At 34.4% G+C, this 26,879-nt stretch overlaps 1 protein-coding gene across 1 annotated transcript in view; it reads left to right on the top strand.

The window, feature by feature from the left end:
- PTPRD (protein tyrosine phosphatase receptor type D) overlaps window positions 1-26,626 on the top strand; it is a 2,806,204-nt gene extending 2,779,578 nt beyond the window's left edge. Inside the window, 7 exon segments of the mRNA XM_074282898.1 lie at window positions 4,423-4,708; window positions 5,172-5,350; window positions 5,979-6,105; window positions 7,789-7,914; window positions 11,851-12,005; window positions 15,598-15,733; window positions 20,752-26,626. Coding sequence (XP_074138999.1) covers window positions 4,423-4,708; window positions 5,172-5,350; window positions 5,979-6,105; window positions 7,789-7,914; window positions 11,851-12,005; window positions 15,598-15,733; window positions 20,752-20,820 — 1,078 coding nt within the window. The 3' untranslated portion in view covers window positions 20,821-26,626.
- Window positions 26,627-26,879: the final 253 nt, after the last annotated feature.

Here is a 26,879-nt window from a genome sequence, read left to right as displayed (position 1 = left end):
GTAACTTTAAAAGTTGATTTTTGCTTCAGGGAATAATGGGAACAACCTCCTTGCTGAACTTAATTTGAAAATGCTTTCCTTCTTCTCCTTTGCCTGGGCACTTTGTTATGTAATAAATGAATTGAACCATGCTGGACTGAGCCTCAAGCAGAAGGGTTATGCACTCCCTTTTTGTAGAAGATATTTAGAAAATCTTTCTCAGGGCCTGGCAACCTCTGCAACAGAAAATAGATAAAATATGGATGGTTTATCAGTTGCTCTGTTCTTATCATGGCTGAAGTTTGAAGGCTGCTGAAATGATGAAAAACAAACAACACAAATAGGGTTCTTTCATTATCATCCATATGTGGAGCTTAGTTCTTTAAGATCAGAGAAAAATGCATTTGGTTTAGAACTTTAATCCTTCATTCTGAGAGGCAGCACAATACTTAAATAGTGATGGGTGGGGGAAAAGAAATTAAGGAGTGCAATGAAATATGGGCTGTTCTGAGAACTTGAAGATTTTCAGACAAAAAGTGCTTTAACAATTTGCAAAGATCTTAAATGTTCAAAGTCCAATTCCTTAACAAATAATAGTGACTTTTATCACTTCTGTGTAATTATAGTAAATTATAGTAAAGCATAAATGCCAATGTCATTACAAAAAATCTCTTTGTCTTTAATTTATATATAACAAAGATACAATATTGAGGACTTCCCAATCTGGGTTTTTGCCAGAAAAGATCTCCTTATGGCATTGAGTTAATGGAAAAGGTTTTAAAATATATTTTCGATGATTTATTTGAAAAACTCATGAAATAATTATCTATCCTTTTTTAATGTTACTATTTGGGAAGAATTTAAATCAATTGTAAGAAAATCCTTAAGTGGGTATATGACAAGTAAGAGAAAATGTGAATCTCTGGAGCTAGGATATATGCTCAGCCCCAATGCATGCTAGAGAAACGTGGAAAGAATTATATGAATAAATGTGGAGTAATGTAATAAGAAATAAGAAAACCATATATACATTGACCATAACAGTCTAAGTAGAATGAGAAAAGAAACAATTGTATAAGTATGACCAAGCTTAACCCCAATAAGCGATGAGAAAATGTATTTCACTCTTTGCAAAGATGGCAAAGTATCAATAGGGAACAAAGCAGTACTTGGCACATAGTAGGCACTGTATAAGAGATTATTTCTCTCCCTTTCTTCCTTTTGACTAATATTAAGCTTTCTAAACAAACTCACTTTCTTTTTTTCTCCTTTGTCATAAAGGCATGGCTTCCTGAGAAAAGACTCTTCTGTTTTGAATTTCTTTTCCTGAGCACAAAGTTGGTGTATATATAAAAAATAAAAATGTTTAAATTAACATAGTCTTCACAGACTTTTCTTACTAAGCAAAAAACTAGAAATGAAGTGGGTGATCATTAATTGAGAGATGACTGAATTGTGATAAATAATAACATTATGCTATACTATAGCACATTTAACTTGTATGGGACTGCCTGTCATCTAGGGGAGGGGGTGGAGGGAAGAAGGGGAAAATTTGGAACAGAAGTGATTGTAAGGGACAATGTTGTAAAAAATTACCCATGCATATGTACTGTCAAAAATTATAATTATAAAATTAATAAAAAAAAATAATAACATCATGCTTTAAGGAATGGAGAATATAAAGTATGCAGAAAAACTTGGGAAGACTTGCATAATTGATGCAAAACAAGTAGAAGAATACAAAGTGACTATAATAATATAAATAATATACCAAAAGGCAGCCAAATTCAGATTAATTGCTGTATTAAGCAGTGTTGTTCCCTCAAAATCAGGTGATGAAATGCTTGTCCTTTTTTAAAATATAGAGGTGGGAAGTTTTGTGAACATGTAGTGTTGTGTATATTGTCACAGTCTTATTGTCTTTCATTTTTACTTTACCTGGTTTTATTTATTATTAAGAAGTAAAGTTAATGAAAGACATCTTCCCCCTCCCAGAAAAAAAGGACAAAAAAATCTCTAATTTTTAGTTTCAGCGTCAAATCTAGCATTCGAAAATTCATCCTGCCTGCTATCTCTGGCTTTCTGAAATACTTGTTATTCATTTGTGTCCAATTCTTCATGACCTAAGTCTTCCTGACTCCAGACCCAGTGCTTTATCCATGGAGCCACCCAGCTGCTTCCATTCTGAAACAGATAGTAACCCTTAATTAAGACTCTCAACCTCCATCACCTTTTTTTTTTAAAACAGAGAAGCATAGGAGATGATAAATGACTTGCTCAAATTACAATCAGCTAGTCGAAGTTTCATGGATGGACAAAAGGCATTATCGAGTTTCATTTTCCTGTTCCAGCCATATGATTATATCTATTCCTTCAGTAACCAGACCAATGCCTGGAGTATAAGAACAATTAATGTCAGGTAACTTTCAGCAGCAAATCCATTGTCTGGATATGACAGAAGACTAGATTAGACAAAGAACTGCTATTACAGGTTTCCTTGGACTGACACATTTTTCTTTATGCTCATCTTCTCTCCCATTTGATTTTTCTTTTCATTGATTCTTGTATTAGTCCCAAGCTTATAGGTAATTTTTCTTTATGACCTTTTAGGGCAGAAACATGTTAATGTCATGATTTCCATCTTGTTTTAGATGGCTTCTTTTTCTTTTTTTGAAATTTTCTATGATATCTATATTCCAGAAAGAGTACTGAGTTACTAAATAATTCCTGGTTCCCTGTACCAATGGCATCAAACTCAGTTAGAAAATAGGGCTATTGATCAATATATAAAAATTCCTGTGGGCTGCATATTGATTTACTTTCAAAATGCAATATTATCCATGTTTTATGGTATTTTATTTATTTTGTTAAATATTCTCCAATTACATTTTAATCTGGTATTAGGGACATGCTGGGATATGGTCCCTGAGGTTTATTTCTAGATGCTTTTATGAAAACTTTGGTTGCCATGATGGAATTAAGTTATCAATTTCTAGTAAATTGGTATGTTTTAAACGGTCTTTTGGACAAGGGATAAAGAAGTACAACTACACAATGCATTTCTGTATTTCCAAAAATTCTGGGATTTCATCAATGTGGGCAACTTCAGTACACACTGCTGCATACCCACACCTTAGGATATGGTTTAATAGTTTAAAATTCATCACTGGTCATCTTTTGGTAATAATCTTCTCTAGTCTGGTCCTTGGTCTGCTCATTGTGACCTGTTACTTAGCTTGCTAGAGTCTTTCAGAGCTTTGGATCTGCTGGCATGAGTATTGAGAATTCAAATTCCCCTTCCCACCACAATTAGCCCTCAAGACACTTGAGGGAAATACCTTAGTCAGACGAGTCTTCTGGTAGTTTAGGTTCAAGATTGGAATAAAATGATGCTCGTGATATATCTAATAGTTAATAAAAGGGTATTTATTTATACATTGTACAGATTATTAGTAAGTATATTCAGAGGGGACAACATTTCAACTTAACTGACTTTATATTGCCATGGCTATCTACAGGTCAAGCATCAGGGACCATCTGTAACTTCTTGTGGGTTTTTGGTGCTCAGATGATTAGGAAGCCATGTTAATAGCCTAAATCTTGAGTCTGTACAATTTAGGAATAGTTTTATTATATTTTAAAGGAAAATTAGCACATCCTACATGGGATAGGGGCTTAAGACATGCTTCAACCAAAAGAATGCATAGTCAAATAATAAATAATGTTCAGGTTTTCGGGTGACCAAATTCTCAACTAATTCACTACGGGCCTTTTAATGGGACAAGTGAATATACTAAAATTTAAGTTTCTTGAGAGAAGAATTTTTTTTTTTTTGCCTAGCAGGAACTTACTAAGTGTTTACTACACTGTGTGGCTTATTTAATAAAAGAGATACTCCAATAAGAAGTGTTCTTTTAATGCTTTTCAGCCATGTGACATTGAAGGCTACTTGAATTTTTTTTGGTATTGTACTAAAAGTTGATATCTGATGTGGTAATTACATGTGGAACATGGACTTATCAAATACATTTGGTTAACTAATTTTGATATATTCTAAATTATTTGACCTCAGAGCAGTCTATCAGAATTTGAATTTAATACTGAGGCCATTTAGAGGTCTATACAAAATATTGTGTATGTCTTAGTCAGCTATACCACCTATATATATATATAGATATATAGATATTATAGATAACAATGCCATACATCATATCTGCATAACACTCTAAAAAAAGGCCAAGTGCGTGGTATTTTACTCTGACTGCTTTTGACCTTGGTCAATTAAGATCACAAAAAAGTTGAGAGATTTTTAAACAGATAATTGAGTATGGGTATAAAAGATAATTCAGAATATTTTTATGTATAAATTACCATTTATCTATTACCTTTTTAGTTTTTTATTTAAGAAATTTGTTTGTTTTTTTGTCTTCCCTTCTCTTATAGTGCGGGAGTTGGCAGGACTGGCTGTTTCATCGTGATAGATGCCATGTTAGAAAGAATAAAGCATGAAAAAACTGTAGACATTTATGGTCACGTAACTTTAATGAGAGCCCAGAGGAATTACATGGTTCAAACAGAGGACCAATACATCTTTATCCATGATGCACTGTTAGAAGCAGTGACATGTGGAAATACCGAAGTGCCAGCTAGAAACTTGTATGCATATATTCAGAAGCTGACACAAATAGAGACAGGAGAGAATGTCACAGGAATGGAACTGGAATTTAAGGTATGGTATTGTTCATGACAATGAGCCCGGATAACTGTTTTATATTACCTTTGAGTTGTATTTAGAAACATCTTTTCTCAAATAGGAAATAAAATGTGCAAAAAAAAAAAGAATTTAAGTTTTAATTTAGTATATTCTTTTGAGAGTTGTGTGTGACTTGTTAGAAATTTTCTCTGCTTCTACCTACTATAATTTACTCATCCAGACAATAAAATGATCATGGGGGGGTAACATATCTTTAACTTGAGAACTCAGAGATTAAGAATCAACATAATTTTAAAAATTCATCAGATTTTAGAGATTCATAATCTCTATAAAAGTGAAATGTAATGTGGACTGTATTGATAGGTAATCTAAAGTAGAAAGAAGTCTTAATTGTTCCAAAATGAAGCTTGGGTTCATGACAATCAAACCACATGCTAAAATTGTTTTAGTCACATTTTTCTTGTTCTCTCTTCAACAGCGTCTAGCAAGTTCTAAAGCTCACACTTCGAGATTCATCAGTGCCAATCTTCCATGTAATAAATTCAAAAATCGCCTTGTTAATATTATGCCATATGAATCCACAAGGGTATGCCTGCAGCCAATCCGAGGGGTAGAAGGATCTGATTATATCAATGCCAGCTTTATTGATGGATACAGGTACTTACAGTTACTCTCCTGATGCATTGAAGCTTTTGACATTTGCATGTGCCCTAGTTTCAGAGCTGTGATAAATTTAAAGAAGTAACAGCCCCACATTATTTCTGCTGAGGTCAGCATCCCCTTTCTAAAGACCAGTTTTTTCCTTGACTTACTAAAGTTAAGAATGCAACCATGGATTTTCTCTTCTAGCCTCCCACTGCCTCTTTGCTGAAGCTTGTAAAAGGGATTAATAAAGAAGCCGTTTGGTACTATAATTCATAAACTTAATAGATTGTATGACAGTCATTTCTAGACACGACACAGCACAACTAAGTGTTTCTTAAGTGCTTTGTATGACACACAAAATTGAGCTATTAGAGTTGCATTAAAATTTAAATAATAATGATAAAGACATACATCATAATATTAACAAAGCAATTTTCTTTGCAAAGTACTAAAAATTAAAACAGCTATTGTTTGATTAAACAATTTTAATAGGAATTTAATGTGTTTGCTATTAATATGTCTTTCTTTTTTATTATAAGCAGGTTTCAGAGTAATGTTTACATTCAAAAAAAAAGTGAGCCTTTACATATTTTCTTATGCTTTAATCATCTTTTATCATTCTTTTTTTTTTTTAATGCAGGCAACAAAAAGCTTATATAGCAACACAGGGACCCTTGGCAGAGACAACTGAAGATTTCTGGAGGATGCTATGGGAACACAACTCTACAATTGTTGTGATGCTCACCAAACTCCGAGAAATGGGCAGAGTAAGTGCATTATATCTGAACTTGTTTTTCTTCCTAAGAATACTACCTTAAGGCAACAAAGTAAAATCCCAACAAAAGTCTGACTGACTGGATTGCTTTCCTGGTTTTTTTTCCACTCTGTTCACCTATTGTCTTTGGGGCACAATGTTGTAGAGTAGGAATAAGCATTAGAAGTGAAATAAAAAACATTAAGAATTGAACTTTTGCTTTGCTATTTACTTGTCATGTAGCCCTAGGAAAAACATGCTCCTCTCTCCAAATTTTACTTTTGTCATTTGTTAAAAAAAAAAAAAAATGTTTATACTAGATCATCACCACTGGTCTACTTTATGCAAAAATCCAGTAGTGAAAGGCACACTAAGCAGTGCAAACCAAACTCTACCCAAACAAGACTCTGAGTATTTTCTTGAGCTTTCATCCATTCCTGAAATGGTCTCTCTTTTTATTCCACCTCCTGATATCCTTGGACTCTAATAATCCCCAACTAAAATCCCACTTTCTGTTACTTTCTTTCTGCCAATTATTTCTAATTTCTTCTCTCTATACCTTATTCATACACAGCTGTTTGCATGTCGTCTCCCCTATTAGATTGTGAGCTACCAGAAGGTAGAGATCATCTTTGCCTTTCAATACCCAGTACATGGTACATAGTAGGTGCTTAATAAATGTTTATTGACATTCTGACTGACTACCAAACTCTCTGTTTAAACCTGAGCCAGCCACAATCTCCCTGGATTTCTCCAACTAAAGAGTTAATATAACTTAGAAATTGAAGATATATAGAACTGGGTTCATAACCCATTTCTGCTCAGTGCTATATGCCTATAGTACTTACTTCATAGAGATCTTAGAGGTTCCAATGAAAATGTATAACTATCTATACTTAACTTCTGTCAGATGAGATATTAGAATTAGATGAGTTCTTAGAGCTCTAACATTTTATGACAGCTTGTTGGATGATAGAGCACTGGGCATGGAGTCAGGATGACCCAAAATCTGAGTTAAAATCCATGCTCAGACACTTAACTAGTATCTGACTCTATCAAAGTTATTTAATCTCTGTTTGCCTCAATTTTTGCAACTGTAAAATGTGGATAATAATAGTTTCTACCTGCCAGGTTTGTTGCAAAGATCAAATGAAACAATGTTTGCAAAGCTCAAAGCACCTGGCACATCATAGGTGCTGTATAAATACTTATTCCTTTTTTCCTTTAAGACTACATTTGGTCAGAACTATAAAATCAAATTGATCTTCTTGGAGCTGTTCAGTACAATCCAACAATCATTTGACAAGTCATTTTGTTAGGTTCAGGGCATAAAAACATAAAAAATGAAACCGTTTCTGCCCTCAAGGAGTTTCTATTCCATGGGAATAGACTGATAAGCAGATTCCTCATGTTGAAGGTGGTACTGGAACTGAGCACTGGAGGAACCTTGTTTTTCCCAACATTGTCAAGAGATTCATCCCGCTGTCTTTAAAACATTACATTTGTTTTAATTAATGTTAATGAGTTGTTCTCTAGCCCAATAAGTTGTCCTTCTGAGCAAATGGAAGTAATTTGTTTTCCTTGCTGTACCTTACCCGTGTCTATAAACTCTGAATTTACTTTAAAGAGATAGGATTATACAAATACTCTTCAGTGACTAGTTAGTATATTTTACCTGGGATCCTCTCTCTTTTAGGAAAAATGTCACCAGTATTGGCCTGCAGAACGTTCAGCAAGGTATCAATACTTTGTGGTAGACCCAATGGCTGAGTACAATATGCCACAGTATATCCTAAGGGAATTCAAGGTCACAGATGCCAGGGTAAGTTAACATGATCTTATCCCATTAGCTTTTCCCAATTCTTCCCTTGCTTCTCTTCCCTTGCCTTCCCTTCCTTTGCCTTCCCTTCCCTTGCCTTCCCTTCCCTTGCCTTGTCTTCCCTTGCCTTCTCTTCTCTTTCTCTGTTTCTGGCTCTCCCTTCCTTCCTTTTTCTTCCTCCCTTCTTTCCTTTCTTCCTTTCTTTCTTTTTAAATAACTTGTTCTTTCTTTGGCAAAATCTACACAAAAATCTTGGATTGGTTTTATTTGAGACTTAACATCTGGCAGTACCAGTTTGGGATCGCACTTTATAAATGTTTGTGCTGGAAAACATTTACTGATTGGAAGGTTGTACTTCCATTCACCTTCTCTTACTCTCTTTGGAGCTCTCTTTGCCTTTTTCATCACTTAGGGCTATAAATATGTTGTTGTTTTGCACACCCTGGAGGTCATGTGAGCAGGAAGGTTAATTTGGTCTGATTTTAAAACTGCAGAGCAAATAGCATTCTTTTAAAAAGCTGACAGTCTTTGCACATTCTAATTTGCTCCTTGGCATGGTTTATTCCTCTATGCTCTAATGTGTCTGTCCACAAGAACTATGCATCCATGCATGACCCTTGCTGGCTAATTTTTATTTGGCATTTCTTATCTAAGGCTAATTTTTAGATTCCACTCTATGTGAGATGTTGTCTGGCTACTTCCAAATCATGATTTCAAACTGGCATTTTAGGGTAGCAGAACTTCTACAAAGCTTTGTTATATTTCTGGAATTAAAATACAGAGATAGAGTGCTTTATTTAATTAATTTTTTTTTTCCCCTGGAAGGCAAATCTTTTAATCAATCGTCATGGTAAATTATCTCCTAATCTCCCAAACCTGGCTCTTTTGACTTGAAGTTATTTTTATTTTTATTTTTATCTTTTGTTTGTTTTCTGCTTTTGTTTTTGTTTTTGAAAATGGACCTTTTTATCTTAGGATGAAAATTCACTGCTGCTCAGATTCCCAATTATACTGCTAATTCACAAGGAAGTTTTGACTTCTCTGTTTCAAATTTGAACCAGTTCTCTATTCAGGCAGCTTTTGAGCACTCTACTCTTAGGAGTTCAGCATGTAGATATAATATTTGATGCAAACACCCAATTGGCTTTAGATCTCCTGAAGATTAGAAATCTTAAAGTGACATGATCCATCAGGCTTAGCCTCCCCCAGTAACAGTGATTATAAGGAGTACACCACCATGCTCAGATGACCTGAGGAATTTGTTTTTGTAATTTTTTCTTTTTAACATTCAGGAGTTTTGTTGCCCTAAGTTAACAGGATTATTGAATCACAGAAAGTTTAAAAACGTAATTGTGCTGAAACTGACTGTATTTAAACTAGCTATTAACTCTGCTTTGGTCTGAGAGGCCATCTGGTACAATGGAATAGTCATTAGAAAACTTCAGAAGACCTGTGTTTGAGTCCCAGTTCTACTATTACTATAAGATCTTATTTCTGTCATTCAGTTTCTCATTTCCCCATGTGTAAAATGTGGATCATAACATTTAGCTATCTTCCCAACAAGTATATTGTGTGAATCAAATTTTACAAATATACATCCATATACACACACACACACACATATATGTGTATATAAATGTGCATATGCATATGTAAACTTCAAAGTTATAGAGTTGCTCGTTGATAATATCACTATCTTTGCCCAGAGCCTTTATAACCCTTTAACACTATTATACAATTTCCATGCTTCCTTTCAAAATTAGAAAATAAATGGAATAGCTTTAGAGGTATTAATTAATTATAGAATATCATCCGGAGCCTTTAACATCAAACATATTTTCCTATTCCCCTCAAATGCAAATTTTGTCATTCTCAAAGCAAATCCAGGTGAAATCAGTAAAAGATTGAATTGAAATTTCCTCACATGATAACTTTTTTGTATATTTAAAAGGAATAGCCGGTTGTACATAATAGATTCACAGTTCATGTGCAAACATTTTTAATCATACTAAATTGTGAAAATGTTTGTTTTGTTCCAGAAATTAACATTTTAAAATATGTAACAATAACAGTAAAAATTTCCTCAAATTTCAAAAGAGATTTCCAGAATTTTATACCTTTCATAGTTGTTCCAGTACTCTGTTTTTATTCCTGCTATTTCTTATCTGAGCTTCCCTATTTAAAATGCAGGTTGGATTTCAAAGCTACAGTATTATTAACCAGGTAACATTTAAATGGAATCATATGATTTCTCCACTATACTATAAAGATTTACTCATATGGTTTCTGCAGCCATTAGTAGGAACAGTAGTCAGAAACGTAATTCCCCAGGATGTCCAAGAGAGGAAAAATATTACCTAGTCTCTTTTCCTGTGCTTTCAAACCCTTTTGTAAATTTAATGCTATGATCAAGGTAACCAGAGCATTTGTTACTCCTGAAACAATGAAGGGAAAATTGGGCTTCTGCAGTCACTTGTTATCAGGTTCATATTAGGCTAAATGGTTAGTTCCCTACTTTTCAGTTTTGTTACCTAGTTGATGGAGACTCCCTAATTACTCCAGGCAGCTACTGAAGCATGTATCACATCTGGTTCTTGTGGAAACTGTCAGCTTTGCAGATACATTGTCATCTCTTTTCAATCTGTCCTTGCACTGAGGTCAAAGGAGAGCATTCATCAGCATTGCATCTTTTCTACATCCTGGAAAAATTACACATACTTGGGTCTTGAAATTAGGTTGGCGCTCACAAAGTTTCCCTCATTTGCACAGAATTTGAAAGGCACTCCCTTCCCTTCTATACACCAAACAGTGGTGGTAAGAAGGCAACAAATACATACCTTATTCTTTCCTATGTAAAGGTAGATAGATTTCCTGTGACGTAATCAGTCTTAGTACTCTAAAGATTTCAAGGCAGTAACTTAAAAAAAAAAAAAAAAAAAACAGAAGAAAAAGGAAAATCTCCAGAAGAAAACAGTAGAGACCTTTTTTCTTATCTTAAAGTGACCTATATTTCAAATGTCAGAGCAATCATGCTTAATCATTTTGGAGGAAAAAAAAAAAAAAAAGAATCCTTTTGCCTCAAGCTTTCATTCTGCCTTTGTTTGTTTGCTTGTTTGTTTGGCTGTTTTCTTCCACATTCTTTATCCAGGGAGCACTGGGTGATTCATGAGGTCAGCCCTGAAGAAGTCCATTTTCAGGACAGAGCATTTAGCTGCTAATGTTCTCTTTTCTCTCCTTGAAAGATGCTTTACTTTCTGCTTAAAGGCACAGTGACATAGCACATACTCTTTACTTTGCTATGGCTGGAAACAGGATGCCTTCAAGATGTGTGGGGTGTCCAGGAGGCACGGAGGTTAACAGCAGCTACTCAATTTGTGTCAGATCCTTTAAATGTCACCATTTGCAGTTAGACAATACTAGAAAATGAACAAGTCCAGCTTATATGGGATTGAAATGACATCAATGAAATCTTTGGGCTAGGATATGTGTTCTGGCTATAAGTATAGGAGAGACCTGGATTCTGCACTTAGATTTTGACACTTTTTAGTAGTGGGTATGCTTAGGGAAACATGAATGCATGTTTTGCAAGCAAAAGGCACATTCTCTAGGGTTATAGCCAAATACCTACTGATTTCAATTAGAAAAGAAAAGTCATAAAAATGAAAAATGAAAATGTCCATTTTTAATGGGAATTTAACATATGTAACTAGAATGGTTAGTGAAATTGCATCTTTACATACATACATCATATGCCATTGATTGAGCGAAAGCTCAAATTCCTCAGGAATTATGATTAGAAGCTTCTAATTAAACATGGTCCTAACTCTCTCCCTTTCTTCTCCCACCCCTTGTCCTTTACAAAATAATTAATCTTTTGTGACTGCTGTCACGGCATGGGATCTTCCTGGACCTTTCTTCTGCCATGTGGTCTGTCTAAAGGATGGTCAGTCCCGAACTGTAAGGCAATTCCAGTTCACTGACTGGCCAGAGCAAGGAGTGCCAAAATCTGGAGAAGGGTTCATTGACTTCATTGGCCAAGTACATAAAACAAAAGAGCAGTTTGGACAAGATGGGCCTATCTCAGTCCATTGCAGGTAAGTTGAGAATCATGGACAAATTAATTTTCTTTTTTTTTATGATCAAAGGCATGATTATCTTTGAAAAAAAGAGTCTGTGCCTAATGCATGTAAATGCTAGATAAATGGTTAGAGTAAATTAACTCTTGAAAATGTATTATAGAGTGGAGGGAGGGAGGGGATAATTTGGAAAAATGAATAAAAAAAATTAAAAAAAAAAGAAAATGTATTATATATTATGAAAATAAAGGAAATGATCTGTTTCTCTAATTCTGGTGAAATTGAAAGATCCCTGAAAGTATTTTTTTTTGTCTTAGATAAACCTGCATAGAACAGGAATAGTGTTTTATTTTTCTTTGCAAGCTCTACTACTTTATACTTTGAAAAAAAATGTTTAAATTCACAGAGTCACATATGCCTTCATCATAATATAGCATCAATAGCAAATATCTTTTAGGAGTGCTCATAAAAAACAATCACTCCACAATTGTCCCTGCATTTCTTGCCCATTGGTGGGCTAGTTGTACAATTTGAATACTACACTAGTTACATTGACTGTCAAATTAAAAACTATTACTGTATCAGAAAATGAAGTCTCTTCTAGTTAATTATTTCTAATGGTTTTCTCAGCATTTTCTAATTTGAATTATCTAACTTAATAGAAAAAAGGAAGGAACTATTTAGAAAAGGATGTGAATGGTACTTTTAAAACACATTTGTACACTAAAACAATTCACCAAAGGAATAGCTTATTTTATTCCATTTATATTATACTTTAAGTTTCCATTAACATGGAATCTTTATTCTTAATCTTTAACATTTTTTCTCAGATTACAATCAATATTTTACATATTATTACTGTTCAATAAAATTATAGTTCTTAAGAGAATGATGCAATACATCATAAGTACAAATCCACTCTATTGAAGTGTTTTTCTTCCTAGTCCAATTATTCAGAAATCTTTTGTTTATCTATACACAATCAAAAAAGTAAGAACTAGATAAATTTTTACAATGGTTTTAATCAAAATAAACAAAAACTGATTAATTCAGTTGTTGTTGTTATTGCCTCAACATCCTATTGTAATTTCGACCCTTGCCTGTTATCTAATTTACTTTTGATATCACTAAGTTTGATGATTTGTGGTATTATTCTACAAAGTTCTGATTTTGACTAATACTTGATTTTTTAAAGATGTTCAGTAGTCTGAGAATAATGTGTCCTTTAGTTTCTTACACACTGTAATATCATTTATGCTATTACATTGCAATGTCGACATATCTTTACAGAATCATATGCTGTCTCTTAGAGACATAGAAATTCTAAAACAATTCAATTAAATAAGAATTTGGATTTTTAATGTATTTATCTTTTACTATTATTTGTATAATTTGCTTTTATGTAACCTTTATTTTTGAATACATTCATCCCTCCTCTGATATCCAGCATTCTTTCTCTTGCAATAATTTTTAAAAATTTATTCAGTTCCTCCACACTAAAACTATAGATTAACCACATCTGACAGTATAATTGGTGTCCCACATCTACAGATCCCCACTATATGAAAAAGAAGGAATTCCTTGACTACTCTCTAGGTCAAAGTTTGGACATTCTAATTAGGCAATTTTTCATTCTGGTTTTGTTGTTGTTGTTTTTGTTCTTCCCTATAATGTTGGAGATGGTGTGTATATGTGTGTGTGTGTGTGTGTGTGTGTGTGTGTGTGTGTGTGTGTGTGTGGTGTATATGTGTGTATGTGTGTGGTGTGTGTATGTATATATATATATATATATATATATATATATATATATATATATATATTCATATATGTAGTGTTTTTTAATTACTTAATCCTGTACCAGTTCATATAAGTCTCAGTTACTTTTCTGAATTCCTTATTTCTTGTAGTTCACTCAGTACTCCATTACATTCATGTAACACAATTTGTTTGGCCATTTCCCAATGCTTACTCTCAACTAGCAACTATTAAGCACTAATTGCTTTATGTTATGGGGAACTGTACTAGGAACTAAAGATATAAAGAAAATACAAAACAAAACAATTTCCAGCCTTTGAGGATCTTTATAAGTCTTTACTATTTTATCCCTAAATTTAACATATACGTAAACTAGGTTACTTGTTACTTAAGAGGAAATCTAAAATATTGCAATTATGTCTGGGTAGCCAAAACTAAGATAAGGTTTCCTCAGTTGTATACCATCTTCATATCCCATCTGGATGATTCAGGAAATGACTGATTAGCCTTTCTTAACAGAAAAATCCCATCTATCGGTCAGCAGAACAGACTACTTTTGAAAGAATGCCAGAAGAATTATAAGCTTCAGTTAACATTTCTGTTTTGACTCTTTAGAAAGATTTTGCACAAAGAGATCCCATACTATTTGTATATGCTCGTCAGCTACAACCCAAAGTAAATGAATCCATCCGTTTTCTACAGACTGTACCCAAGCGTTACACATGCTGCTTAATTAGTATCTGAAAGTGTAGAGATTTTTCATATTATTCACTGTTTTCCTCATTACCTAAGCCTCCAGATGCTTCCTTGCTTCTTAAGAGTACAGCTATGAATTAATTTCCTTCTCTTGCTGCTGGAAAGATTCTGAAGAGTTGTCTTAAAGTAATAAAAAAAAAAAAAAAAAAAAGGAGGAGTGGGTAAAGTGGAAAATACCCAAAAATTGTTGCACACACAACAAAGGGAATTTTGATATTTTAACTCCAATGAAATGTATAGGTACTCCTTCCCTTCTCCTCAAAATAAGCAGTGAATTTTATTTATTCTATGTATTACACTATTATTTTCACATGCAGATCTGATGGGTATGTGAATTACAATTTTGTGTATGTGTATATGTGTGTGTCTCTTGCCTCATGTAAAAGTAGATTCCTCCAAGAGATAGCAAGGTTATTCCTATCACTCTTATTTCCTTATTTGAACTCATTTGAACTACCAAGAGTATCCATTTTCAAACACTGAATAATCAAATGTGCCATAATTTCCAGGCCCATAGAAACAGCCTATAAGAATGATATATTGAAGCCTCCATTTCAAGTATACTGGATGTCATCCAATTGTATTACAGTTTTTAAAATTTTCTGAGTTATTTCAGAATGATCCAATGTGACTCTCATCGGGTTGCTGTATTGTAGAGCACTTAATCACAATAATCCCATATAAAAGTAGAATGGGATACCGAATGACCTTTGAGGCATGCAGTCAGTGAGATATTGATTCAAACCAAGGCTTTGACATTTATGAGATATGTGACCCTGGGCAAGTTACTTTACCTGTATATGCTTCAGGTAACTAAAAAGACTTATGCTTTTGGAATTTTTTTTATATGAAGAATTTGCTATGCTGATGAAATCACATGTCCTTTATTCTTATACAAAACATCATTTTGCATTTGCCCAAGAACTGTCCCTACTGAATTCCATGCAAAGTTTTCATACCTTCCAGGCCTTTGTGTAAAGACCTCCCTCTCTGGTTGGAAAAAAAAATTGTTGTGATAAATGTTGTATTCACCTCTTAAGTAAGTAACAATATCTAAGAATTTCCTGTTGAATAACTTTGTACTTTATTCCTGCTATAGTGCGGGTGTTGGAAGAACAGGTGTCTTTATAACACTGAGCATTGTATTGGAAAGAATGAGATATGAAGGTGTTGTAGATATCTTCCAGACTGTCAAAATGTTAAGGACACAACGGCCAGCCATGGTACAGACAGAGGTGAGTAAAGACAATCTTCTTTTGAAAGGACAAGTTTCATAAGAAACAAAAACTCTGGTCTTCACTTTAAGAAAGCCAATGATACTCTGAAGGCATTTGCAGCAGACACCCACACCTAGCAGACTCGTATAATTTTGGATTCTCAGTGCATATCTGACACATTTTTTAAAATAACAATACTTAATTTTTTTTCTCAACCTATTTGAAAGAAAAGAAGACTTAGAGTAAAAGTAGTTTCTTCTGGATAGAGTTTATGAAATAACTTGAGATCTGAAAATGGAATCAAAAGACACCACCATGGTTTATATCTGCACAAATGAATAGAATAAATAGTATGTCAACAGAAAAGTTTCAAAGCTGTGGATGAGTCCTATAGATTTTTTGTGAAAGCAGAAATATTTTTTTCAAAACAATTCAGGACCAAGTTATTGCCACCAGTGATTATAAAATGGTTGGAGGAGGGGAGAGGAGGGCAGAGAACATTCAAGGAAACTAGAAACAAGATGTCACTGAAGGCTGCAACAAAAAACATATAGCACCTATCAAATACTAGCAAGGCATGATATAGTAGCTAAAATTATACATCAGAAGTTCACGATCTCTTATGCACAGATAGACGAGATCCTCATTACACAATTCCAGACCTGAAAGCATCCCAGAGAGTTCTACTGCCAAACTGCAGTTTGAAAATAGGCCATTATGGGGAAGCTAGGTGGCGCAGTGGATAGAGCACCAGCTCTGAATTCAGGAGGACCCGAGTTCAAATGTGGTCTCAGACACTTAACACTTCCTAGCTGTGTGACCCTGGGCAAGTCACTTAACCCCAGCCTCAGGGGAAAAAAAAAAGAAGAAAAAAAGAAAATAGGCCATTATCAGAGACAGAAGTATCTCTTACTATCATGAGAACAGTGTTTTTAATAGACATAATTATACCAAATTGTTATAACCTCCAAGCTAAATGAAATGAAAAACTTTCATACAATAAAGATCTAGAAGAAAAGATCATCATCCTATGGGAGTAGGATGAAGTGCAGTTAGCATTCCTCTTTTTCTGTTTTCTATTGTTGTAATCAATTAAACTTTCAGTAAATCTATAGAGAATTAATTTTCCATATTCCAATAGTTTGTCAGCTAGAAACAAAATAAAATATTTTAACCAGCTTTGTAATAATCTATGGAACAATAATTATAAATGAATAATAAATAGCAAGATCATATCAAGATATCAGATTATCAAAATATCATTTCTCTCAAAACCCTGTTGGGAAAACATTAAGGTTCAGATAAAGATGATGATGATGATGGATATGATGATGATAATAGGAACTGATATAACATTTCAAAATTTGCAAAGCATTTTGGTTAGTTACATTGTCTCATTTAAGCATCAACCCTGTGAAACAAGTATATTTTCTCCATTTGCCATCTTTAATATCTTTATGGTCTTGTTTTATACTGGATAAGCCCTTGAATTTTCTATTTCCCCTCATTTTCCAGTCTGCTAGTATATATGCAGACAATTTGATGACGCATAGAATGGCATTAAATGGTGTTTTAGTCAGCCTGACCTACTGGCCCTGCTATCTCAAAAGATGATGTGAGGAATAATGCTTGGAAGAAAACTGTTTATAAGAAGATGTCTCATTATAATTGTCTGGAGAATATCCATCACATAATCCCTTATACAGCATTCAATGACAGTATCAGAATTTGGCTTGAGAAATGAAAAATTTTAAAACATTCTGAGGAATTTAAGGAAGAAAAAAGAAATTAGAATGCTCAAAAGTCTACTTTACCAAGTAATTAACTCACTGACAAAATTGAGAAGTGAATTCCATTTACTTTGTATTACCTTTAGTTTGCATTCTGTATCAAAAAATATGAACATTTAAACAAATGAAAGATATTCACTTTCAACCCTATTCATTCCTGGAAATATGTTTTAGGTTTATTGGAAAAATCTTGCTTTTATTATGTCATTTATTTATTTATCAAATTATTTATTTATCTATTGCCATTCTTGCAGCAGGACCCTTTGTCATCTATTCTTGATCTCCTGTCCACTATAATGCATTGGCCTCCCCTGAAATGTTTTCTTCCTCATCAAAATCAGGATTATTGTGTTATTTTCATTCAGGTCTTTATGGTACAGACCTCTAGCAATCAAGTTACATTATGTGAAATGAAGCAGATTGCTTGTGTCGGGCAGCCAATTGCCTGAAGCCCTTTCATGGCAATCTAGATTGAATAAAATGAAATGTCTTTCCATAAGGGCATGGTAGGTCTAGGCCATAATACAAATGATTCCCGTGGACTTCCATTCTATGATCACTAGTTTTTAACAGCCTCGTTCATTTATTTATGTGCATCAAAAGGGAATCTGGAGATCTTGTTTATTAGTATCATGGCACCACTTTCCTAAAAAGAACTTTATTTTGTGACAAAGTAACACAGAAGGCAAATGAACCTGGTGTGTGTATGATTTCCTTTTCCCTGAACTTGAGGTGACGGGATCTCAGAGATGATAGGATAATAGATTTGGAACTAAAAAGGATTTTAAAGGTCAGCGTTTATTGTATAGTTGTATTGTATTGTATAGTTAAGGAATTGAGGCCTAGAAAGGTTAAAAGCATTTGCACAAGTTAATGCAGGTAATAAATAGCAAAGTTGGTATTCGAACACAGATCTCTGATCCCATATTCCACACTGCCTAATCCAATGCATGCTTGAACAGAAATCCCTTCTGCAATATCACTGACAACTGGACACTAGACCAGCCAGCCATGGGAAAACCATTGTCTCCTGAGACGGTCATTACAATTTTGGATGCCCTGTTAGAAAACTTTTCCTCTTATTAGCTCTAAATCTGTCTCTGCATCTTGAACCCACACATTGTCTGTGCCTCATGTGGAACCAAGTATAATTAGGATCTTGGAGTCATAAATTGGCAGGTGAAAGGAATCACAGGGGTCATCCTTGACTTCTCACTCTGTTTCCCCTCCCATTTCCAATTGGTGGCCAAGACCTCTCAATTTCACCTTTGCAGCATCTCTCAAATAGGACCCTTCTCTCCTCTGACATTACCAATACTTTGATACAAACCCTTATCTCCTCTTGCATGGATGATTGCAATAATTGCTGGTGGATCTGTCTGCCTCAAGTCTTTCACCATTCCAGTATATCCTCTATTCAGATACTACACTGATGTTTTCTAAAGCACAGGTCTAGCTATTCCACACCCCATTTCTCCACTCTATAATTTCCATTAGCTTCCAATTGCCTTCAGAGTCGGATATGAAATCCTCTGCTTGCTGTTTATAACTTACCCACCCACATGCCTTTCCAGTCTTTTGACAATGTACTCCCTGAAGCTTTTTTTTTTTTTTTTCCATCAACACTGGTCTTCCTTGCTGTTTCTCGAATAAGACATTTCCATTTCTCAATTCCAAACTTTTTCTCTAGCTGTCTTTCCCCCATGCTTGGAATCCCTCTGCATCTTCACCTACTGGTTTCCCTAACTTCTTCCAAGTGCCTATCTTCTCCTAATCCCTCTTAATTCTAGTGCTTTTCTCTTGCATTTATTTCCTTTTTGCTTCTACTATCTATTAGATATCTCCCCCTTTAGGTTGTGAGCTCTTTGAGGGCAGAGGCAATCTTCTACCTCTTTTTATATTCTTAGTACTTAGCACAATGCTTAGTACATAGTAGGTGTTTTTGTGTGTTGATAATAGGCCATTCAATCTAAGTCCTTCCTTTTACAAATAAAGAAATTGAGAGCCAATGAGATTAAGATTTTTACCAAGCCTCACACAGGTAGTATGAATCAGAGGCAGGATTTATATGCAGCTGCTTTGGCTCCAATGCCAATTTTCTGTGCCAAAGTTAGCCATTGAAATATGTGAAGACAGCTATCATTACTGGGTCTATTCTCCAGCTAAACATTTTGCATTCCTTCTGCTCATCTTCATATAGCAAGATCCCCTGTCTCATCATCGTACAATAAATTAACATAGGCAGAGCATTTTGCAAGAATGAAAATTATAATTTTTATTTCATGCTTATGTTATTGTTTTTATCTCATTCTCATCTTTCTTGTGGGGTTCAGAAAGAAATGGTTCTCAGAGAAGTCACTGTCCTGCTATTGTTTAACATTTAATATCTGTAGACTCTTGCACAGATAGGTAATATTATTTTTGTAATTGAATAGAAGAAATATTGAACTGTACACTAATCTGTCAGGCTCATGGAAAGCATCTTGGGGCCTATTTCACAGATAGGATGCTTGTGCTTCACTCAATCCCCTTAGTATTTCTACTGGGATTGAATGCTTTTTTCTTATTCTGTACTTAGTTTGAACAGAACTTTAGCATTTGACATGGAAAAATCTATTTAAAATGTTAAGTTTTGATCAAATAAAGTTAAATATTGTAGTAACAAAAATCCTGGTGCTGATCTTCATCAAGACCCTGGGCTTTCTTTAGAATAAGGGAATTCCCAGTATAGAAACCTCTTCTACCTATTCAAAATAATAACTCATCTGTACCTTAGAGTTGTTTGAGGGCACTAAAAAGGTTAGGTACCTTTTCTTTGTCAACCAAGCCAGTAAAAATCCATGGCAGAACTTGGATCTTGGGGCTCATTTTGGCCCTACTGCTCTCTTCTTGTTCACTATGCTACCCTACTTCTCAAAGTTCTGTGTAAATCTTTGCTGTGGCTACCCCTTCTTACAGATTAGGAAACTGAGACTTAACATGGTAAACCCACAAGCCCAAGATTATTTGATTATTAAGTGCTTTTCTTGAACTGACCATTTTATTCAAGCTACAGAAGCTGACTTTATTTACTTACTTGATTGATTTTTTTGCATTGATTGAATTGATCATTTGCTTTGGCTTCATAAGGACCTGTGCTGTACCTTTTATCTCTTCCATTAAAAAAAAGTTTGCTTTTGATAAAAGAACAGAATCTGATGCCTGCTTTCTTTACATTCTCATTCTTTTCACCTTTTTCTCTTTCAGGATCAGTATCAATTCTGTTACCGTGCCGCACTAGAATACCTGGGCAGCTTTGATCACTATGCAACGTAAAATCCCCTGCCCCTACCTGGATCTTTACTGCAGGCCTTTTAAGATCTGGAGAGCCTCTTCTGAGCCATACATCGTGCTGGAGATGGACTTTGTAACTTCTAGCTAAAGACCAATCAGTGGGAATACTAAAAACAAACAAAAACCAAGGGGGAAAAACACAAATAAAAAAACAAAAACAAAAACAAAAACTATTCCATGTGGACCAAGAATTCACAGTTTAATAATCTAACCTGAAAAATAATAAAGAGAATCCTGACTGGTGAGGCATCTGAAGGATTTCATTTACAGATACCTCAAGGATTCAACTTTGGTTAAAATTAAAGGGAAGAGGAAATTATTGCAAAGAACCATCATCTTGTCCAGGATTGCATGAAAGGGGAAACCTGGAGAGTCCAGCAATTCAGGGCAAGATGTTTGTTAAGCAGGCCACTTCCTGGCTTCTTAAAACTACAGCAACATCAACCACAACCACAAACACACCAATGGACTCTGCTTCAACATCACCCCTTCCCACCATATTGCTCATAATAACACTTTAGGGGAATGGGGAGGGGGGAATGTTTAAAAAGAAAGTCCTTGATTTAGTTTTTTAGTATTGTAAAGATACTGCTGACCTGTGCTTCATTTTTAACTGTGTAAACTTCTTTCCTCTTTTTTTTTTTTAAACAAAAGGTTATTATTCAATGAAGTGAATTTAAAGATAAAAGTTGCATAACTTCATTTTTGATTTCAAAATCGTAGATTTTTTTTAAGCAGTAGAACTGTTACCTGTAATATCTTGCTGTAGAAATGTTAAATAATTTGAAAAATTGCACATTTTTGTGCAGTCCTATATTTATCTACAGTACCATAGTCTTGTCAGATATTACTTTTATTCTTCTGTTCAGTTTCATTGTACAAGGAAGTACCCATTTTAAATTGGATAATCCAAGTGAGGGGTTTGGGTTTTGCCTTTCTTTTGTTGTTGTTGTTGTTGTTGTTGTTTTTCTTTTGGAATCAACAGGGAGGCGCAAAGTATAAAGTTGCTGCTAACATATATAGATATATAGATATAGATATATAGATATATATATATCCATTCCTCATATGGATGTATATATATGTATATATAGTGTATCCTCTCATGAATACAGAGATAGCTATCGATTATTTCTTCCACAATTTGGTTCCTTTAAGGTGGTGAACAAGGTACCTAGAACACCACATTCAATTATTTTTTACATTTTTACATTTCTGAATTTCAGAAAACTTTGGTTTTAAGGGAAATGAGGAATGCACATCAGTGGTCGTCAAACCTCACCCCTAAATCCCTACTCTACCCCGGAATTCATACTCATACCCAAGTAACATTTTGTTAGTGAGGCTTCCAATGAAGTTCAATATTTGTATCCCTCTAGTGCAATAAAAATCATATTATTAAATATTAAATAAGAGGTGTGCATGTGGGAAAGGTCAGTGCATATCCCTTTAGGAGGGGAGAATGTTGTAATATATCAACTATCAAGTTGTTTAAAAAAAAGTGTATTCAATCGTATATTGTCTATAGTATGTGCTACGAAATTTGCATTTATGATATGTAACAGGGGCAAAGCCAAACTCATGTTGCTCTGTTCAGTCAGAAACATTGTGTGGCATACAGCATTCCTAGAAAATGCTGGTTTTTATTTTAATTTTGCATTTAGAGTGCCTTATAATTGATGCCTATTTTAATAGCATTTCTTTTTCACTTTCTGTTTGTATTTACATTAGTTATTCATATCTGTTAATCTTCCAATTAAAGCATTATCTTTTTAGCACATGTACACAAATACTTTGAGTAATAATGCATTCCTCAATTTCACCTGAGTAGGGGATGTTAATGAGTGAATATACCAGCCCAAAGCACTTGGATAGCCAGGGCCCTATTTCCTTCCATAATTCCCTACATCATGCAAGGCTACTAATTCCCTTCAAATAATCCCTTCAAAATCCACTCTCGGAACTGAATCATGTAATGCCAGTATTGCTATTGGGAACATGTAGTATGCACTAGATGTATTTGTTTTAAGGAGAAACACATCATTGGCAATCTTTAGAGCATTGTTAACGTTGCATTTGGATTTTTCAAGTAGGAGGAAAAGCCCGCCAAACATCATCAAATATTTCCTAGAAAATGTGTAGGAAACCATGGAGGACAGTACTGGTTTCTGCCTTGTCCTGTACCATTTAAAGCAACTCTTTAAAATTTTTTTCCAAGGAACTCTTAAAGAGGTTTGGTATGAGTATATATAATATCACAGTTTGAGTTTTAACTGCATGGATATTCCACATAAGGCTATTTTTTTTTTCATATTTTCCCATTGCTAGCAGAAAGAAATCCAAGAGACCAAACACTTGCAAGTATTGTATTTGAGCACTTTTGTAAAAAAAATATATAATAATAATAATAAAAAAGTATCTAGAAGGCTACCTCAGAATGAGACTCTATAACCTACATCAGAACCAGAGAAGAATGTGCACTATGTGGTTTTATTGTTGTGTTTTCTTTTAATTTGTATCTTTGAAGAATTATTAAAAGTGCCAGATAACTTAGTGCAGTAATATTCTTTTAGCCAAACATAGGGAGTCAGCCAAACATGCATCATGGAAACACACCATTTTGGAAATGTAGAATCGGGAAGACCATTGCCCATCAGAGCTGTTAGTCTAAGAGCAATGTCTCTCCAGAAAACTTCTGCCCATTTGGTAAAAACGAGTGACAAGAATAATTACAAGACCAAAACAAATAAGGAAAGTACCACAGACAAACGAGGCGGAGACTATTCCAGAAATCTTGCTGTTCAGGAAGTTGTCTTTTAAGACAGCACCCTAAATGCGTCATTGATGTGCATTCCATTTTCTGTACTTTTCTGTATAACCATTTTTTTTTTTTTTAATTTCCAAGGTAAATTTCTTTACCTGCAGTTCTCATAATCCTCCAAGATTCAAATTAGTTTCATCACCATAACCAGTACGGTGCTATTATTTACCTATGTATGTGTAGTTATGTATAATTTTGTAATTAGTTACAATGGTAAAAAAAAAAAAAATCAAAATATATAAAAATGATTTGTACAGAACTTTATTTTATCTCTTTTTTAAAAATGATTTGCATGGTTAGACAATGGCGAGGACAGCCGGGGAGGGAAGGGCCTCTAGGGAGATTTGCACTTTCTATACCTTTGTACTATGCACTGCCCTATTGATTCTACACCCAATAATGTTATTACTTGAACCCATCTGTAAGAAACTGCTTCTGAAATTCACTTGTGTGTATGTAAATAACACAGAACAAAGAAACAGGAAGAAGAAAAGTCTGCAGTGATGATGTGGCTTTTTTTCCTTTCCTGTTTTCTTTTTTGTTTTGTTTTATTTCTTGATCTCTCTTTTTTAATCTCTCCCCTCCCCCAACTCATTTTTCTTTTTCAAATTTTGCTTTTCTTTGGGTTTTTGGGTGCCCTGATACTCCAGCAGATATCAGAAGGCTGCAGATCCATCCTCTCCATCTGTCCCGTGGCTTTGCCATTCAAGCTTGGAGTGTCTTTACAAAGATAATAAAAATTGTGTTCTTTGCTCTCGTTTTGGATGCATAGACTGAAAAAAATAATAAAAAAAAATAACTTGTAAAATGGCTTGTTAAAAAATACAATTACCTCTAATTAGTAGTACGCGTAAATGTTTTACAGAATGAAAGGCGTGCTTTTTATTTTCTTACTTCGTTACATTGGTGGCGAAAGACGTCTGTATGAAAATCAGTTCTTTGCTGACACAAGTTCCATTTGTTACAAATGAATTCTAATAAAAATGTCAGTGTTATGCAGCCCTCGTTCTTTTTTCCCCTTCTCAAATACCTTGGCTTTGAAATGAAAACCGTTTATTTCCTCCAGTTCTTCTTCAACTTTTTAGCCACTTTCCTCATAGATAAATGCGAGGGTAACCTTGAAGCTGTGACAATACTTCTTAATGATGAGGCAGCTGTTTTAAAGGCCATTTTACAGGGGCTTGCATCCATTGCCTGGAATTATGCTTTTTGAGTAATTTCTTTTAGGAAAGTGGCCAAACTGAGTTAAAGGAGATTTGGGTCCCTAGCCCTTAATTGATTGAACGCTGTTTCAAAGTAAATCATTTTGTATCCATTTCTCTACCCTGAGGATTAATAGGTGGGTTTTTAGTTTAGAGTGAAATTAAAATTTATGAATTTAGAGGTGCTTATAGAAACTGTTTGAATTTATTTGAAAACATGGGATGCCATGTGGGCAAGAGAAATGGATTTGTTGATGAATGACCTGGCTTTGAATTCTAGCTGCATTTTTTTTTTTCTCAAAGCCAGGTAACTAATCTGGGGTGAAGGAACACCCAAGTTCATGTTATAAAAGGATTTATAGAAAGAGAAAGATAATACATGCCCAGAAGAAAGAACAGCAAAGAACAAATCCAACTTTGGGCTAGTTTCTTCTCTCAAATTCTATTTGCTCAATTATAAAATGGGGATAAAATAAGGGGACTGGGGGGAAAGATTTTCAACTAAATTTCTAGGTTCTCCGTCTCTGAATTTAATGTGTTTAGCTATTCCATGAAAATATTGATATAGGAAACTCTTGGTGCAGATTTTTTTTCTAATATGCAAATCAGGCAACTTCTCTGACTGTAATTTATTATCTTAGAGAGTTGCCTAGAGCTCTGAAAGGTTAAGTGTCTTGTCCAGCATCACACAACCAATATGTTTCAATGGTAGAAATTAATTCCCATGTCATCCAATCCCATGTTCTGCACTGCTACTTTCTGTGATCATCTATATACTTCCCTCAAAAGAATTATGATTTAAAAACTAGTTCTGTTAAAGGGAAGAGCTGGGAGAAAAGTAAGAGTCCTTGGATCCTAAGCATTTTCAAAGTTAGTTCTGAGCTGTGGAAGGAAGCCATGAACAATAGATTTTAACTATTCTTCAGATCCAATGAGAGAGCTCTGTCTGTGTTTTAGATTAAACCCACTGTATATTTCATTGGTGAGCCTTCCAGAACATGAATAAGCTTTGAATCCTGGGGAAGACACTCTAGAAGCAATTATATCATTAAAAGTATAATAATCCTTTCTGAATGGATAGAGATTACCCTCCTGGATCTCATTGGCACTTCCAAGGATAAAGAATGCCATGTTTAATGTAGAACATTTCTTGTAGAACATCAATATAGAATGAATATAGTTCTGAAAAATGTTCTATAGATTTAAGGCTCAGCTTAAAAAATTTGTATGATAAAATAAAAAGTCATTAAGTTATTATAGCCGATGGGCTTAAGGGCAGATAATGAAGAGAAAGATAGGAATGACAGTGCTGAGTCAGAAAAGTTGTAAGAAATTAATATAATGAAGATCCATGGGAATAAGCTCTAGAGTGGTCGCTAATGGTAAGTCTCTGTGATGATATGGTGATTTTAAAATGAGACATTCCATAAACCAAACATGATTTTTGTTCTGCCTGATGCCAAATTACACATTGAACTGTTATTGTTGTTGTTGATGTTGTTGCTTTTCCCACTAAAATGACCAGTTATTTAACTGACTTGATCACATCAGTTGGTTACTGCAGGATGAACTTTGGACTTAGAGTCAGGAAGGCCTAAGTTTAAATCTTGTTTTAGACACTAACTAGCCTTGTGACTTTTTGTAAATCACTGACTTTTAAAGTGTCTGGATGCTATATAATGGGAGTGGCAATAACACCTACCTCACAGGGTTGTTGTGAGGATCAAATGAGATAATATAGTTAAAGAGCTTTGTAAACCTTAAAGTGCTATGTAAAGGTTTGTTGTTGTTGTTGTTATTACTACTTGGGTTGGGTATCTCTTATGAATACAAAATAGTTATGTCATAGAAAAGATCCCAAGGGTTATCTCTGACAATGATGGCTTAAGTGGCTTAAATGGAAAAGTTGCCCCACCTGTCTTCTGTCCTCTTCTCCAACTTCATCTCTAAAATAAGATTGAGTGGAGATCATATGCTTTTTTCTATCTCTACATCAACTAGTAAACTAGAACTTCTTA

The sequence above is a fragment of the Sminthopsis crassicaudata genome, chromosome 1 (genome assembly GCF_048593235.1).
Source record: "Sminthopsis crassicaudata isolate SCR6 chromosome 1, ASM4859323v1, whole genome shotgun sequence".
Classification (NCBI taxonomy): domain Eukaryota; kingdom Metazoa; phylum Chordata; class Mammalia; order Dasyuromorphia; family Dasyuridae; genus Sminthopsis; species Sminthopsis crassicaudata.
Note: the sequence above shows the minus strand (reverse complement) of the source record. Positions and strands in the feature narration are given on the sequence as shown.